Here is a 15689-nt window from a genome sequence, read left to right as displayed (position 1 = left end):
TTGTGCTGCAGCAACTACAAGAAATTCTCCCCATGTTTTTTTCCAAGGACTTTGCAAAGAAACGAGAAAAGAGACAATGGTCAACAGTTGTTGATGTCTGCAGGGTCAGCGGTGGGTTTCTTTACGATTGGAAGAACCCTGGCTGTTTTTAAGACAGATGGAACATGACCAGATGAAGGGGATAAGGTCAGGAGAGATTGTTTGGAGCATCGTTGAGTGGACAGGTGGTTGGATTGTATGTAGACATGATCTGGAGGATTTCATCTGATGTAAGCTTCAAATTTTGTTCTAGAGTAGTCGGCGAGTCTTCAGAGGGTAGAGCAGGGGTTGTGATGGTGGAGAATGTCTGGCAGATTTGCTCAATCTTCCCTGTGAAATCTTCAGCAGTTATGGAAGATGGGACAGGAAGAGTTGGAGGGTTGAGTAGAGATGAGAATATGTTTTGGAGTTTTTGAGAGTTGTGGCCAGAGGTTTCGAGTTGGAAGAATAGGAGTAGGTTGGAAGATGTGAAAGAGTGCAGGAAGATACAGGTGAAGGTGAGACAGAGTGAGGATTGTGTCGAATGAAGGATGGTTAGTCTTGGATAAAGTAGGTAGATTGAGGGTGAAGGACAGAAAATGATGTTCAGAGATGTGAAGCTGTGTGGAAGAAAGGTCAGTAGTTGGGAAGGGAAGACTGAAGACCAAGTCTAGGACATTCCCTCCTTTGTGTGTGGAAGGTTTGCTGCTATTGGCCAAGGAGAAAGAGTGGATAAGGGGAAGGAGGGAAGACAATTGGAGTTTGTTTAGTGGAAGATTAAAGACACTAAGTTAACCATTATTTCAACTCCTGACCTATGACCTTCAGTATATAGTGACTGGTGTGTGGAAGGCTGCTCAGGACCACCTCCAAACCTCTCCATGCAGTCCTCACACACACAAAGCATAAAATTTGTAGGAATGCACCAATCTAGCTTTCAGCTCACCTTGACACATCTTGACAAGAAAGACTTATATGTCAAGATGTTATTCATAGATTTCAACTCTGCATTCAACACAATCATTTATCAAAACCCAGTTGTGAAACTGAAGCGGGCTTGGTCTGAACACCGCTCTCTGCAACTGGGTCCTGGGCTTCCTCACATACATGCCCCAGGCAGTTCGGATGGGTGGCCACACCTCCTCCATCATCAGACTGAGCACTGGAGCACCACAGGGAGGCGTGGTGAATCACGGCTGTGCTGGGACTGATAAGCATGGATGATTTTTATGCAAACTGCACATTAGAAACTGAACAACAGAACTGCCCTTTAATCTCTTACTACCTCACATTGTGCTGCTGTGTTATTATTATTATCACATCACTACTACCACACTTATTATCATAGAATACCATATACCATATACACTATATACTAAATAGATCCATACACTGATATATTATCATACTGATGCTGCATGTCCGCCTGGTTTGTCTAGTTTGTCTTGATCCCCACAGCTTTGTAATCTTGTCTTTCTGTGTACTTGTATATGGTGAGATGACAATAAAGTTGACTTAAAATTTGACATTGATCCTGAAGTGACCCAGAGGGCAATATATGATGACGAGAAGGATGTTCACTATAGAAGAAACTGAGACTCCATGGAACTCAAAAGAAGAGATTTTAAGATATGTGAGAAGTGGTGGTCTGAAGGACCAATTGCGTGATAGTAAGAGGCCAGTACCACCACCTCTCCCAGTTTTCCCAGGAGTGTGGGAGAAAGTATAGGCAGAAGAGAGGGCAGCAGGTGTAGCTGTATTCTGAGGGAATATCCAAGTCTTGGTTAGTGCCAAAAAGTCCAAGGAGTGGAGAGTAGTTAAAACAGCGTGTCTTCGTTTGGACAACATATCAGACAACGCTTCCATCTGGTCGCAAGGAATTTTGTTTTAGACAGTCCCTCAATATTGATTAAATTGAAGTTTCCTGAGATATCTAAAAGGGTGTGAAGCTGCACTGTAGGCTAGACATTTTGTTACACCATTGAATAAAGAATAAGCATCAATTTTGTTTTGAGAAAACTCTCGAAATACTTAATCTAACAACCACCCATTATATTTATCACAGCAGCACAGATTTACTGCGTCCTTACCAGCAATTTTTGGAAATAACTTGTGTCCAAAGCCTTGCAGCACCTTTTAAAGCACACACGAGAATGTACTGAACACACCCATCCTAAATCTTGTTCAAAAATAAGCATTTATGGCTGAATATAGAGATACTACTTATACTAGTACATATTAGATATTGAAAATGCTGTTACGTTTATTAGAATAATACCTAACATTTTTTGTAATAAAAGCTAAGTACGAGTAACTGTGCATCTGTTTGCCTGCGCGCGCGCGTGTGTGTGTATGCGTGTGTTAGAATTAACTTCAGCCATCCTGCTGCTCTTTTTTGACATCTGGTGCTGCTGTCGGGGAGGAAATGTTTGGAGGCCGAGGGGTGTTTCTGCGGCTGCACCCGCTGCCACCGCACCACGTCTCAACTCCCCTCCTCCGTCTCCCTGATCTCCCGCTGCTAATTTTAACCCCCTTAGAGACACTGCAAGTACTGCATGTGTTTTTCAGGATGCATGTGCTGAGGGAACGTTGCTTCTAAAGAGTGTGCATTTTATGGGCTGATGTGTTTTCGCTCCAATACGGTGAGGGAGCAGAGCCAGACTCCAGACACCATAAAGCTGAACAATCGGCCCGGAAACCACAGGGAGACGGTTCAAGGCCAGAAAAGTTGTAGGTGAGGTAGGGGAAATGAGGAGAAGGAGAGGGAGAGAGTGGCTGAAATGACGACACTGATGCTTTTTTATTGCAGGTGTTATTTATGGTTTGTGTCTCTTGTGTGTCTGGGTGGGCTGTAAATGGGGGGGAGAGCAGTGAAGTGTGGGTCCCACACCATTGAGCTTTGTGTGTGTGTGTGTGTGTGTGTGTGTGTATCATGTCTTGTAGCAGATGTTTGAGGTCCTAACAAATGCACACACCCGTCAGCAGCGACACAGCATGCCCACTGGCCTGGATGGTGGGACCGGGAATGCAGAGGGGCTGAGGACAGTAAGGAATGGGTTCCTGGACGTTGAGGAGGGAATAAAAAACATCTTCCTTTTCAGCAAAAACCAAAACTGTGAACATTTAAAGCCAAAGCCATCTATATATGTATTTGGGTATTATTATGTTTATGTCAAATATTGTAAGTATGATGTTTAAATAACCGAATAGTCTCAGTCTCCTCGTGATTGAATTATAGTATCAGATTAGTGCTTGGTATCAGTATGGGACTAGAGAAAGCTAGATTGGCGCAATGCTACAAATTTTATGGCTTTGTGTGTGTGAGGACTGCATGGAGAGGTTTGGATGTGGTCCTTGGACATCAGTTCTCGCTCAGCCCAGCGTCCAGCCTCCCATTACAGCCTCCCACACACCAGTCACTATATACTGAAGGTCACAGGTCAGGAGAGAAGGGTTAAAATAATGGTGTCTGGATCCTGTTAGCCTTGTCCAGCTGGTCTGGAGGCTACAGCAGGTACCAGTGGTGCATCGCTGAGTGAGACAGAGCACCCAGCCCAAAAAATTACATATCTACTGTGCACACAGACACACGCAGACAGAGACAAACAGGCGGCCGCTGGGCCCAGCAGCACCTGCCCACTAATAATGCTGTGGTGCTGAGGACAGCATCTTACCAGGACACAGATGGACGAGACCGTCTGTACCTGTGACCCACCTTCTGGTCCTTCTGCGCTCCTCAGACAAAAATACAGATGCTGTCTGCTTCATCTTCATCTAATGGCTGCGATATATTCTTATTGTTGTAACATGTTGTGCCAATTGTTAAAAAATGAGGAAATACACAGTATCATTTACAGACCCGGGCTTCACCACAAGATGGAGCACATGGAGATTGTTCACTAATCTAACATTCACTTGTTCCCCAACTAGAACGAGCAGAAGGTGCTGAGAACCTGCATGTTTGGTGGTATTTGTGGTCCTGTTAAGAGTTCCGCTTGCATATCTGCTGACGTACCCTAAATACAAGGACAATTACGAGTGTAGAGATCGGAGGGAAACAAAGGAGGAAGGGAGGAGATGGACGCTGCCCTTAAATGATCTAGAACGATGAAGTATGGTGCGTAATACATGTCAATCATGCCATCAGGCAAGTTAGTTTTCTTGAAAATAACTCCACTACAACACACTTTACAAACTGGGTTGGTACAAGCTACAGATTACCAAGCCAGCAGAGCTTTTTGCTTCTATCAGTTTATTTCTGTCTTATATAGCAGCAGGAAACTGCACTGTGAACCAGCTGACCCAAGGTTAGTGTGGAAGTGAGGTTCATGAATCACGTAACCCTGCAAAGTCAAATGCCATCTATTTGTGCTACTGCCTTTGCTTCAAAGAGACTGAACCTGTAGTTAGTTTTCACTTTTGATAAGGCAAATGAATAAATGCAAATATCAATATTGTGGCTAAGGTTGTCCTGGCCCTTTCAGCTCATCCACAGGGTCTCAGGTTCCACCCCTCCCTCCCACTTTCACTCTGAGTGACCGGAGATCCTGCATAAATAACCCACCCACCCTTCCCTCTGCACAGCTGCTGGCTGGACAACAAAGAGCGGTCTGAAGCTTAAAACAATACTGGCAAAGCGAGGAGGAATATAGAGAAAGCAGGATGGATGGAGGGAAATAGAGAAGTACAGATCGGTTCGGGTTCAGCGTTTTCTCATTGCTGGTCCTTCCTGAAAGCCGAGACTGAGAGCACATGAGCAGAAAGAGCTGATGGGAATCAAGAGAGAAGGGTGAAGGTCTGTGGAAGGAACTGGTTTATTTCCTCAGAGCGGATCATGATCTGGTCAATATCACGACTCAATGACCGTGACAAGTTGTCAGGAATCAACTCAAATATGAATTGCATTTACAAACATGGTAAGGAGGGCATGAAGATCGCCTTGTGCAGGACTGCTGAGAGGAGATGGTGACAGGGAAGATGACACGAAGTGGATGGCCATTGGAGGCAGACTCCATTAATTAACTGTATTTCAACAAAAAAACTCATTGATCAATCTATCTATTTACATTAATGAATGAATTAGTTAATTAACTAATATGCACTTTAAAAAGATTATCAATAACTAATTTTACACCGTTACCACCCCCCCTCAAACCCAGCACCATTTGGTAACCCTATATGGCTGATTTGAGTACTGGTAACAGGCGCTACCCCTGTTACACACTTATTACACACTTATTTCCCATCTTGTTTCCCAACCAGCTTTTGTCTTACTGTTTAATATTGCAAAATTGTAGTTTATTAAGTCAATTTAGCAGTTATTTAGCTAGCAGTGGTCATCTGAAAATGTACATCATTGCGAGACATGATTTTTGATCACTACAGTTCCAGAGTGTTTGTGGTATGATATATTCATCTGTAAATCTCTGGGACCGCTGTCGTGGCTTCATCGTGGCTGTATGGTGTTAAGTCAGAGTAAGGTCATGTTTAGCTAGATGGGGATTGGCCATCCCCTGATTCATCCCTGCTGTAAGAATGTTGAGGTGTTTAGCCAGGCAGAAGCGGTTACAGGGAAATGTCCATATGGACATTCTCAATGGCCAAACACACCTGTGCGTCCAGACACAAGCCTTGACTTGAGGACTCGCACATTTGCGGACTGTACATGTAAACACGAATAAACACTACGCGTAAACAAAAGTCTCACAGTGCATTTGTACAATTTTCACACACAGTCCCCATTTCTACAGGTTGAGATAGCCATTTTACACTGTCCTGCCTCCTGAGGAAAAGACACATTAGAACCACACATTGTGGTTCCACACATTGGAAACAATTAAATAGAAAAACAACAATACAAAATGTTTACTAGAAATAAGCAAAATGATGTGCCAAACCAATTTGCTCTAAATCATCATCAAACTAAGAAGTAACATTTCATTTGATTGTTGTATGAAGACTCTGGATTCTTTGGTAATAAAAAGTAGTTGAAAGTAGTGGAAATGGAGTGGAAATGGGCTCTCTATTAAGATCTCACTGCATTGAGAATGAAAGTGCAACCATCAAAATATAATTCATCTAATATATGCTAGAAAAATCTAGTTTTCCTTTAAAGGTGCAAATGAACACAATCGGGGGGGGGGGGGGCAGTATAGCACCGGCAACAAATGACAGGCGCTCCCCCTCAAATGAATCTCTTCCATTCTCATGGAGTAAAAGGAGGCCAAGACAAACTCAACATTGATTCATGGGCCAAACTGTAGTTTGGACCAAATGTGGTCCGCACACAGTTGCAGCAGCTTGTTGCTCTCCCTTCCATCACTTCACTTTGGTAGATTCTCACTGATTCTCACTGAATCAGATTCTCACTGATTCAGATATGATGCATAAATAAAATAATTTTTAAATATTCGGCTTACTCAGAGTCAGATGCTGTCATCTGTCACTGCAACGATGCAGATTCAAGTTTAGACAGCAAAAACAGACAGAACTCAGTATGGAGGTGCACAGGGGAAATTACACACGGACGGAACTAAAAAGCAGACAGAATAACATGGCACATCCCCGTCCCACAGTCCTGTGTTAGTGGCGACATCCAGTGGAAGGCCAGAATGTCACAATGCTGCGTCACTGTCACTACATGAGCTGCACAGTGGAATTTTGACACAGGCTGGCCCACTGGCACTAGTTAGCATGCTAACTTTTACTAAATATCGCTGAAGCACACTATTCTATTTAATTCGTTTTAATGTTTTACAATAAAAGCCCGTCTGAGGTGGACTTTATTATTGAGAGGAATTGGGAGTCTCCCAACCACCTTCCCTTCCTTTAATTAGAAGTGTCAAGTGCATTATAGTCTAATAATGTCTTGTTTTTTGTTATTCATGACAGTGAGCGTGAGTGAGTGGGTGAGAAACTCCAGAGGGGGTGGTCCTTCTCTCCCCCGCTGAGGTAATAATGGTCTTGGTTGTTAAGGACCCATCCAGAGAGATGCGTGTAATAAAGAATGGCTGATTTAACCTTTCACCCACCACCTCCTCGCAGACACAAAGACCCCTACACACAGCAGTCAGAGGTCAAACACTCTCACGCGTTTCCAGCGGGGAGGTTGGGATGGTTCATTAAGGATAGGCGTAAGCACACACTGCACCGCACTCAGGAGAGTGGAGTTCGGAGCCTAGAGAACGAAACCGTGAAAGAGTTCAGGCTCGGGGCTTTACTCAACACGAGAGTATTTCTGGCCCTGCATCTGCTCTGGAAGGTAGGAGCTGCTGTTGGACCCTGAAACAGACCTGCGGTCATAACATTGCTTTTCCAAAGCTCACCACCCATCATCATTCTCACAGAAACAGATCCATTTACAATGTTTCTGAACACTGTAATATATTCAAAACAGTTTGCTTTAATATCAGTACTTATGTTTCAATTTTCTGCATTAGCTGGTCCCCTGGGTGCCAAACCGATTCTTCACTGAATCTCACTGGGGTTGTTAAATAGGTACAGAAGCCCCGCCCAGTCTGACCACAGATGGCACTTCACTCCAAAAACACCCCTGACCCGGTAGAGAGTAAACCAGGCTTCACCACTTTAACAAGAGAAGGAAGCAGTTGGTTTTGCTCATGCTCCACCTACACTTCATCATATTCACGTTTTCATCATATTCACCCCCTCAAATCCTCACCCTTCCAACTCCTCCTACAAAACACAATGGCCATAACACTGTCATTACATCTCACGCCTGCCAGAAAGGATTTCTGGAATGATAAGGAATTGGGAATATAATGTGGAATATGGTTTGATGGAGAGCAGAAGGCTGACTCCATCCCTGTGTCTGTAGCCCTGTCTGATCACCCCTTCCCTTGGAGTGACCTGGCTGATCGGCCCGCAGCCCCTCAGAGACCATGCTGGGCGAAACTGTGCCATGTGAACATTGTTATTGTAGCTTTTCGGCACATGGATGTTCTAAACAGACCATGGCAAGGTTAAAGCAGAAAGCTTATGTCAGCATTACCTCAGCAATAATGAAGCCAAAATAACAAAAAAAGCGCTGCTTGTCTGAGAAAATGTTCTCTCTTTGTCTCCCTCCCTCTCCAATGTGTCTGGAGAAGAGTGAATTAACAGAACATTCATTTGAATTTTAGATTACCATGCTCTGCTGTGTTTCTGGACTGGTCTTTGCCTCCAGCTACAGTGCATTTGCATGCCTGGTTTGTTTTGGGGCCCAGAACTGTAACCAGGACAATATGAATGAGCTGAAAGAGTCTGGAAACTGACCTTCTATACCATCCTGTTTTATCTTCCCCAGGACCAGACATCCAAGCGGTGGCCCAGGAGGCTTTGAGGAAACAATCGACGCTTCGCAAAGCACCCAGCAGCCCCCCAGAGCAACTGTCCAGTAAGATCCCTGTCCTCCATCTGCCCTCTCGTGAGCACAGTACATTTCACCACTGAACTCCACATCCTGTTTACTGCATCCTGTTTGGACTTGGCTTTATATCTGGACCAGTTCCATCTCTCGCAGGGGCTCTGGGATCATCCCCATCAGGCCATTCGCTGCCAAGTGGCATTGCGTTCTGACAACATTTGGGAAGAAAGTATAGCCTTTTCCATTCTCGGTTACAGATTGCCTGAACTGCAGTCGAATGACTGACTTGTCTGAGCGCCTAAGCACACTGGAGAATAAGGTAAGAACCACTCTTTCTGCACGCAGACGCTCAGGGCCAGCTTCCTGTGCCTTATCAGCATAAATGCACTAGCTGTGCTTCCATCCCCATCTTTTTCTTTCAGGTACAGCTCCTGAATGGCCTGGACAGCACCTCCCATCGTCACCTACAGGCCAAAGGGGAAACAGTATCTGAGTCCTCGCTGATTGGGGCGGCTCAGGCCAAGGGTGCTCCTGGGGCACAAGGCCCTGTGGGTAGGTGCCACATAGCACATAAGAGGTGTTAATGTTGCACTGCAGTCTGAGGACCACACAAACCTGCTACATAATGGGGATTTAAAAAAAACTGATCATGTGTGATTTAGAAATGCTGTCCTGACTTTTTTTTTATAATATCTGCTAAATGCTGTAAATGTAAAATATGGTCATGTGTTACAAAATACGACCACAAGGTCCCAGGTTCAAACCCCACTTACTACCATTGTATTTCTGAGCAAGACACTTGCTCAGGGGGACTGTCTCCAGGGGAACTGTCCCTGTAAATTGTGATTTTAAGGCACTCTGGATGAGGGCGTCTGATAGATGCCGTAAATTCAGAACGTTTCCACAAACTTTTACCATTAGGAGGTCTCACCTAATTTCATCTTGAGACTATGTGACTGAGGCTAGCAAAGGGAACACAGGACACCAGTGACAGATGAGTTCCCCAAATATCTGCAACGTCGACTAGTGACAAGACTGTAAAGCGACGGGTTCTGGACAACGCTCGCTAGATTGAAATCGCATTTCTACTTGCTCAGTCCACATGTGCACATGTTGGGCATCTTAGGTCACATTGCTGGCAAGAGTTTCTCTGTTTCAGTTCCTGTAGTTCTGGATTGCAGCCTGTGCTTGGCTCTGATTATGCTGGGAGCTCTTAGCTTTGCATTATGGGGGATTTTCATGGCCGTATCCCTTTACATCCTATTACGTTCTCATCTTCAGTAGCCCGTGGGTCTGGGGAGATAATCCAGTTGCCGTATTATAATGCATGTCGGGGAAAAGGAACCTGGTTTTACTTTTATCGCCGCCACCAGATGTTGGGAATTTCTGCAGTTAGATTTAGAGTTTTTGTTCATGTCAGTGGGAGGCTATCTGGTTTAAGTTTGCATGTGTGTGTGTGTGTGGGCATGCATTATTGGGTCTCAGCAGGAGAGAGACAGATATCTTGCTCGGTTTGCGCATTTCTCAGTGTTTCCATAGAGATGCATTAGGCTGGCAGTGCAATAGGTTGTAGTGTTGTGCTGGTGGTTGAAATGGGCCTTTATTCTCTGAAAGCAAACCCAGACAATCCTGAGAGGAACTTGGTTGATCCCCTCCTGGGGGGTCATGCAGTGTGCAGGGCAGCTTTTATCACCCATGCACTGCTTTTAGACACTTCATTTAACTTCATTGTCCTCCCAATGAATCTGATTTCCTCCGAAAAATAAACACCCCAGCAAAGTCAATAAAGCTTGGGGAGTTTTAGGGTCATTCTTTTCTTTTTTTAAAAACCATTTCATGTTAAGGCTGCAGCGGGGTGAAGATGGGGGCTTTGATCTCAGGGTGGCCACTGTGCCTGGCCTGTCCAGATTTCAGTGATCCCACTGGTCCCCCACAGAGAGCACCGTCTTTATCAATTACCGATGATCTCAAAGCCGACATGCAGAATGGTGCTGAGCTGGTGATGAGGTCATTATTTGCTCCAGACAAAGGCCTTCACCTCTCCTGTCAGACAGATGCTTTCAGTTCTGACCACCTTGAGATGGTTAGGCTGCCATTGGTCAGACTTTCTGTCAGGTGAAGTCAGGTTCAGGGTTGATTTCATCTTACTTTGTGTTTTCCACTCTTTCCAATAGGCCCACAGGGTGAGAAAGGGAGAGACGGAACGCCTGGCCGTGACGGTGAGTCTGTCAGTGTATTTGAGAAATACACAGAGTTGTCCTGTCTCTTATTTTACCTCCGCATGACAGCAACTGTTGGCAGCAAATCTGTAACATTATTGATGATATTCTAATAGCTGTCATTGGGTGACAAACTTAAAGGTGCCCTATTATTATATATATTTTTTGCTTTTTTTATTGGTCTTATTGACTCCCTAATTGTGGCAGTAGTCGCCTAGCGGTTAAGGAAGCGGCCCCGTAATCAGAAGGTTGCTGGTTCAAATCCCGAGCCGCCAAGGTGCCATCCCCACACACTGGTCCCCGGGCGCCTGTCATGGCTCCCCACTGCTCAGGGTGAGGGTTAAAAGCAGAGGACACAGAGGACCCCGTGTGCTGTGCTGCAGTGTTTCACAATGACAATCACTTCACTTCCGCTAATTCTGTATCTGAAGTCTCTTATCAAAATTTGCATGACGAACTAAAAAATAATTTTTTGTCACAGAGCAACTGTAATGCTTCACATGTTTGTGTGACGGTCGGTCAGTGGATCTACTTTTTTACTGGATCGGGTGGGAAATTCTCTGGATGGACAAATCATAAGAAAGGGGAGGTAACCTTTCCCCTTATCACGACATAAGGGGACAAATTCCAGATCCAACTGTCTGAGCTGCTGCTCTCTGAATGGTGAAGCAGAATATAACACTCTTTACACGTATTGTAATTTCTAGCCTGTGGAGGACCAGGCTAGGGGAACTCGTATAAATGAACTTAAATGTTAAGTAATCTCAGAAAGTGAAAATTTCATATTAGGGGACCTTTAAACATATTTACAATATTGTCTGTAAATATATATAAGTCTGACAATTACCTAGTGAACAGTTTGTGCCACATAAAAACATACATTGGAAGGATATGTTGTATACCAGGAATCACTGTTACACTGCAGGATGTGAATTATAGTAGAAATTACACAATACAGAAAAGGGCTACTTCATAAATAATTGATTTCGTTACTGCTCATTCCCCAGGGAAACCAGGTTCTCGAGGGTTTCCTGGGCCAAGGGGAGAGGCTGGTGTGAAAGGTCCATCTGGATCTCCAGGGACACGAGGAATACCTGGACCAGCTGGTAATCCAATTTACACCTACCTACCCACACAGGCAGACAATATTTAAATTACATTGTGCTTTCAGTGGAGAAGGTGCATTAAACTGTGTGATTTGTTGCTAGGTGCATATCTGTCTTATATTTCAGTTGAAATGAATGCAGAATAAATCATTATTATTATTATGGTTTACCATTATACAAATTTGAAAGATTCTGACATCAAATTCATTATAGCATCTTTTCATATTTTGAAGTAAATTCATTACAATCCAAAAGTTTGGACACCTTCTCATTCAATGTGTTTTCTTTATTTTCATGACCATTTACGTTGGTAGATTCTCACTGAAGGCATCAAAACTATGAATTAACACATGTGGAGTTATGTACTTAACAAAAAAAGGTGAAATAACTGAGAACATGTTTTATATTCTAGTTTCTTTGCTCTGATAACTGCTTTGCACACTCTTGGCATTCTCTCGATGAGCTTCAAGAGGTCGTCACCTGAAATGCTTTTCCAACAGTCCTGAAGGAGTTGCCAGAGGTGTTTAGCACTTGTTGGTCCCTTTGCCTTCAATCTGCGGTGCAGCTCACCTCAAACCATCTGGATTGGGTTCAGGTCCAGTGACTGTGGAGGCCAGGTCTCCACTTTTTGTTAAGTACATAACTCCACATGTGTTCATTCATAGTTTTGATGCCTTCAGTGAGAATCTTCAGTGAGAACGTAAATGGTCATGAAAATAAAGAAAACACATTGAATGAGAAGGTGTATCCAAACTTTTGGCCTGTACTGTACATTGGATTAAAATGAGAGGTTTTGCCTCATTATCAGTTCCATAATTCTGTTTTATTCTATGTCTATGTGGAACCCACATGAATGAGTTTTTTACATATCATTATATATTACATCATGATATAATTCAACATTCTAGCATAATTTAATTGTAATGTTCCCACTGGGACGACAAAACATCTTGAAGCGCTTTTTAAATTCATTTTTTTGCAATTTCTGCTTTGAGATGACTTTTTATATCATTCTTTGTGCCCTGCGAACAGAGTTCCTCTAGATCAGTGAATCTCAACCCATCCTAAACACACCCAAGGTCATTACAAAGACTCACGTGTCCCTATGCCATGAATAACATCCACTCTGCAGACAGCGTGAGCTCTAACCTACAAGAATGTGCTGCTTTCCCTGCCATTTTTCCACCATAAGATCCACTGAGTTAGGAAATCGCTGAGTCAGGCAGGGGTTACAGGCATCATCCAAAAACATTTGTGCCCGGCCTTCAGAGAGAAATCATCTTCTTTGTACACACAGCAAATCATGCTCTTTGAGATGATGACCATGGTGCTGCCATGTGGCTTTGGTAAAACCACCAACCTGCACGGAAATGTATTAAGAGAAAATCAAACTTTGCTGTGGTGTTGTTACACTGTTGACTTGCGACACGTGGAGAGAAGGCTTTTTATCGCAACATTTACAGACTCCCTCCCTGCTTGACCTTTCACCCATGAGGGTTTTCGTTTTCGGGGGGTTCCTTGCTCCTCTCCCCCAAACTCTCTCTCTCTCTCTCTAGGAACTGCCATATGAATCCAATCTGAGATGATCATGAGCTATGTATACAAGCCTCGGCTCCTTATTTCTTCCATATGTCCGTGGTTTTATTGTTTTCTTTTAAAGCCCTTCTTTCCCCTGCGCCTGTTCACGTGAAGTCCTGCTGAAGTGTTCAAAGGCTGCAGCTGGAGCTCTGAGATACGCACTGAGATGGACACGAGATGCTTGTAAAAATGCGTGTGCTTGGAGGATCAGGAGAGTTTGTGACCGTGGATGTAGTCTGTGTAAAATACGCGTGAGTACGTGTGCAGAATAAACAACGTCCTGTTTTTCTCAGAGCCAGCAAACAGCGGAAACACATGCTTCCTGGACAAGGGAAACCAGACACCACACACACACACACATGCCCATTTAACCCAGTGGTTATTGCTTGACAGACACAACATGTTAGTAAGTGTGTGAGTATAATGAATGTTGTGGCCTCTCCAGCGCCGTATTGGGCCAGTGTGCATGATTGAAGATTACATCAGGACTCGATCAGCAGTGGTCCAGAGAAGGACGGAGGTGTAGAAATCTGCATTACCTCAGACGGGTGTAAACGGTGATGTCAGAGGTGCCCTGCTGAGGGTGTGTGTGTGCCTGTTTGGGTTTTATTGGGGAGCTGCACTCCTCCATCACCGTGTCATGTCATATTTTTGCTCTCTTTTCTTCCCCTTTCTTCCCTGTCTAAATTAAGAGCCAGTGTTGGAGAGCAGCTGGTCGGGAGTGTGTGTGCACACTCCGACACACACACACACACACACACACACACACACACTTCTGCGGCTGCTGGCCAGCACTTCATTTATTACACACTAGAGCTGCTAATATGCAGTGGTGTTTAACGGTGTTTATTTGAGCTTTCCCAGGTCCCCCTGTAAGTGTGCTGGGCACAGACATGATGGGCTTCCTCTACTGCTCATTACCAGCATACTTAGCCCACACACACACAAGCACAATTACTCTACTCACTCACATACCTCTACACACGTACGTTCATTGTGAAGCATTGAAACTCGATGCGCCATTCAGCTCTCCTCTTTCCCTTTCTCCTTCCTTCCACCTTCCCTCAGAAGATACTCAGCACTGTTCCTATGAAGCAAAGTAGGGCCTCCAAACACATTGCCCATTTATTCGCTTGATCTGAATATAGAAAACTATAGCATGGACTGTGCTGGCAATGGAGTGTTATATGTTGAATGTCAAGAAGTTCCTACAGGAGAAGATGCTCATTAGACTGCAACGTACTGCATGGAATTAAAATATTTCAGGTTTCATTCAACACTTGATGTTAAAAGAGATGTCTAATTGTCACTGAACAGACGGAAGTATTGAAGGTCATTGGCTCAGATTCTAGCTTGGAACAATGCCAGATGTGCTGGGAAGAAGAACTGTTGCAATAGAAGTTTGAGAGCGGAAAAGGGACCTGAGATGATGATCAGAGGTCATGTAATATGTTTTGGCAACACCTGTCCTAGTCCTATCCTAGACCAGCTTCAACCAACCGAAAAGTTGGAGGAACTTGTGAACTTGTCAGAGTTCGAGTCCAGCGGCGCACTAACAAACATAGCCTTCACAGGAGGGGACAGAGGAGCAATTGGAACGTGCACAGCAACAAGGCGAGCAGAGCTATGACTGGAGCTGGAGTCTGGGAGTAAGGGGAGCAGGAGCGTGAAGGCGCCGCAGCGAGGAGAGGGGCTGAGAGGCTGGGAGGTGGTGCACGGCTTGGTATTAACGGGGCAGGGGAGAAGGCAAAAGCAGCAGGCTTCGGGTACGTGGGTCAGAACCGAGAGCGACAGGACTGGGGTAGGCTTATACAGTCAGAGCGTGAGGGACAGAAGGAGCTGTCAACAACATTCGTGGCAGTGTCTAAAGGCGTCCAATGGTCATAGTCAATGTGGTGGCAATCATCAAGGAACAGAAAGGCAATAGCAATGGGTTCATTTTAGAGAAAGGCTGGCATCAATGCGAAACAATTCTACAAAGAGTGGGCAAGATGGCCGAACGGTATTTATACTGGGTGTTCGACTGCTTCCAGGAGGCCTGACCCTTGGTCGTCCTTGCGCCCTGAGTGGGTCTGGTGGTGGGATGGCGCCATGATGGTCAGGATGTCCAAATAGTGTGTGACGCCTAGGTGTCCCTGGCACTATGTCACATGAGTACATGGGTTCCGATCACCCACAGCTGCCAATTGTTCGATGTGGTTGATTGGGACCTTTAATAAGTCGTGGTGTGATGCATTGTGGATGTTTGGGTGTTACTCACTGAATGCTGTGTGTTTTCTCTTGAGTTGTAGTCTGTGTTTATTAAAAATATGCCCAGGGTTTGAGCCTCATCCCTCCTTCTCCCACATGGCATGACACTGTGCTCAGCTACAGACCTTTTTCAAGGATCAAGTTTTAGAAATC

At 44.6% G+C, this 15689-nt stretch overlaps 1 protein-coding gene across 4 annotated transcripts in view; it reads left to right on the top strand.

The window, feature by feature from the left end:
• emid1 (EMI domain containing 1) overlaps positions 1 to 15689 on the top strand; it is a 50478-nt gene that overhangs the window by 23809 nt on the left and 10980 nt on the right. For all 4 annotated transcript variants that reach the window (XR_003751181.1, XM_028995255.1, XM_028995256.1 and 1 more), the window contains exons 4-8: positions 8324 to 8413; positions 8641 to 8702; positions 8806 to 8935; positions 10558 to 10602; positions 11610 to 11708. Coding sequence is in view for 3 of the 4 variants with exons in the window: in XM_028995255.1 (XP_028851088.1) it covers positions 8324 to 8413; positions 8641 to 8702; positions 8806 to 8935; positions 10558 to 10602; positions 11610 to 11708 (426 nt within the window). In the remaining variant the exon portion in view is untranslated. The remainder of the gene's footprint in view (positions 1 to 8323; positions 8414 to 8640; positions 8703 to 8805; positions 8936 to 10557; positions 10603 to 11609; positions 11709 to 15689) is intronic.

This window comes from Denticeps clupeoides, chromosome 11 (assembly GCF_900700375.1).
Source record: "Denticeps clupeoides chromosome 11, fDenClu1.1, whole genome shotgun sequence".
In the NCBI taxonomy this organism is placed as follows: domain Eukaryota; kingdom Metazoa; phylum Chordata; class Actinopteri; order Clupeiformes; family Denticipitidae; genus Denticeps; species Denticeps clupeoides.
The sequence above is the reverse complement of the archived record's forward strand: the minus strand, read 5'-3'. Positions and strand labels throughout refer to the sequence as shown.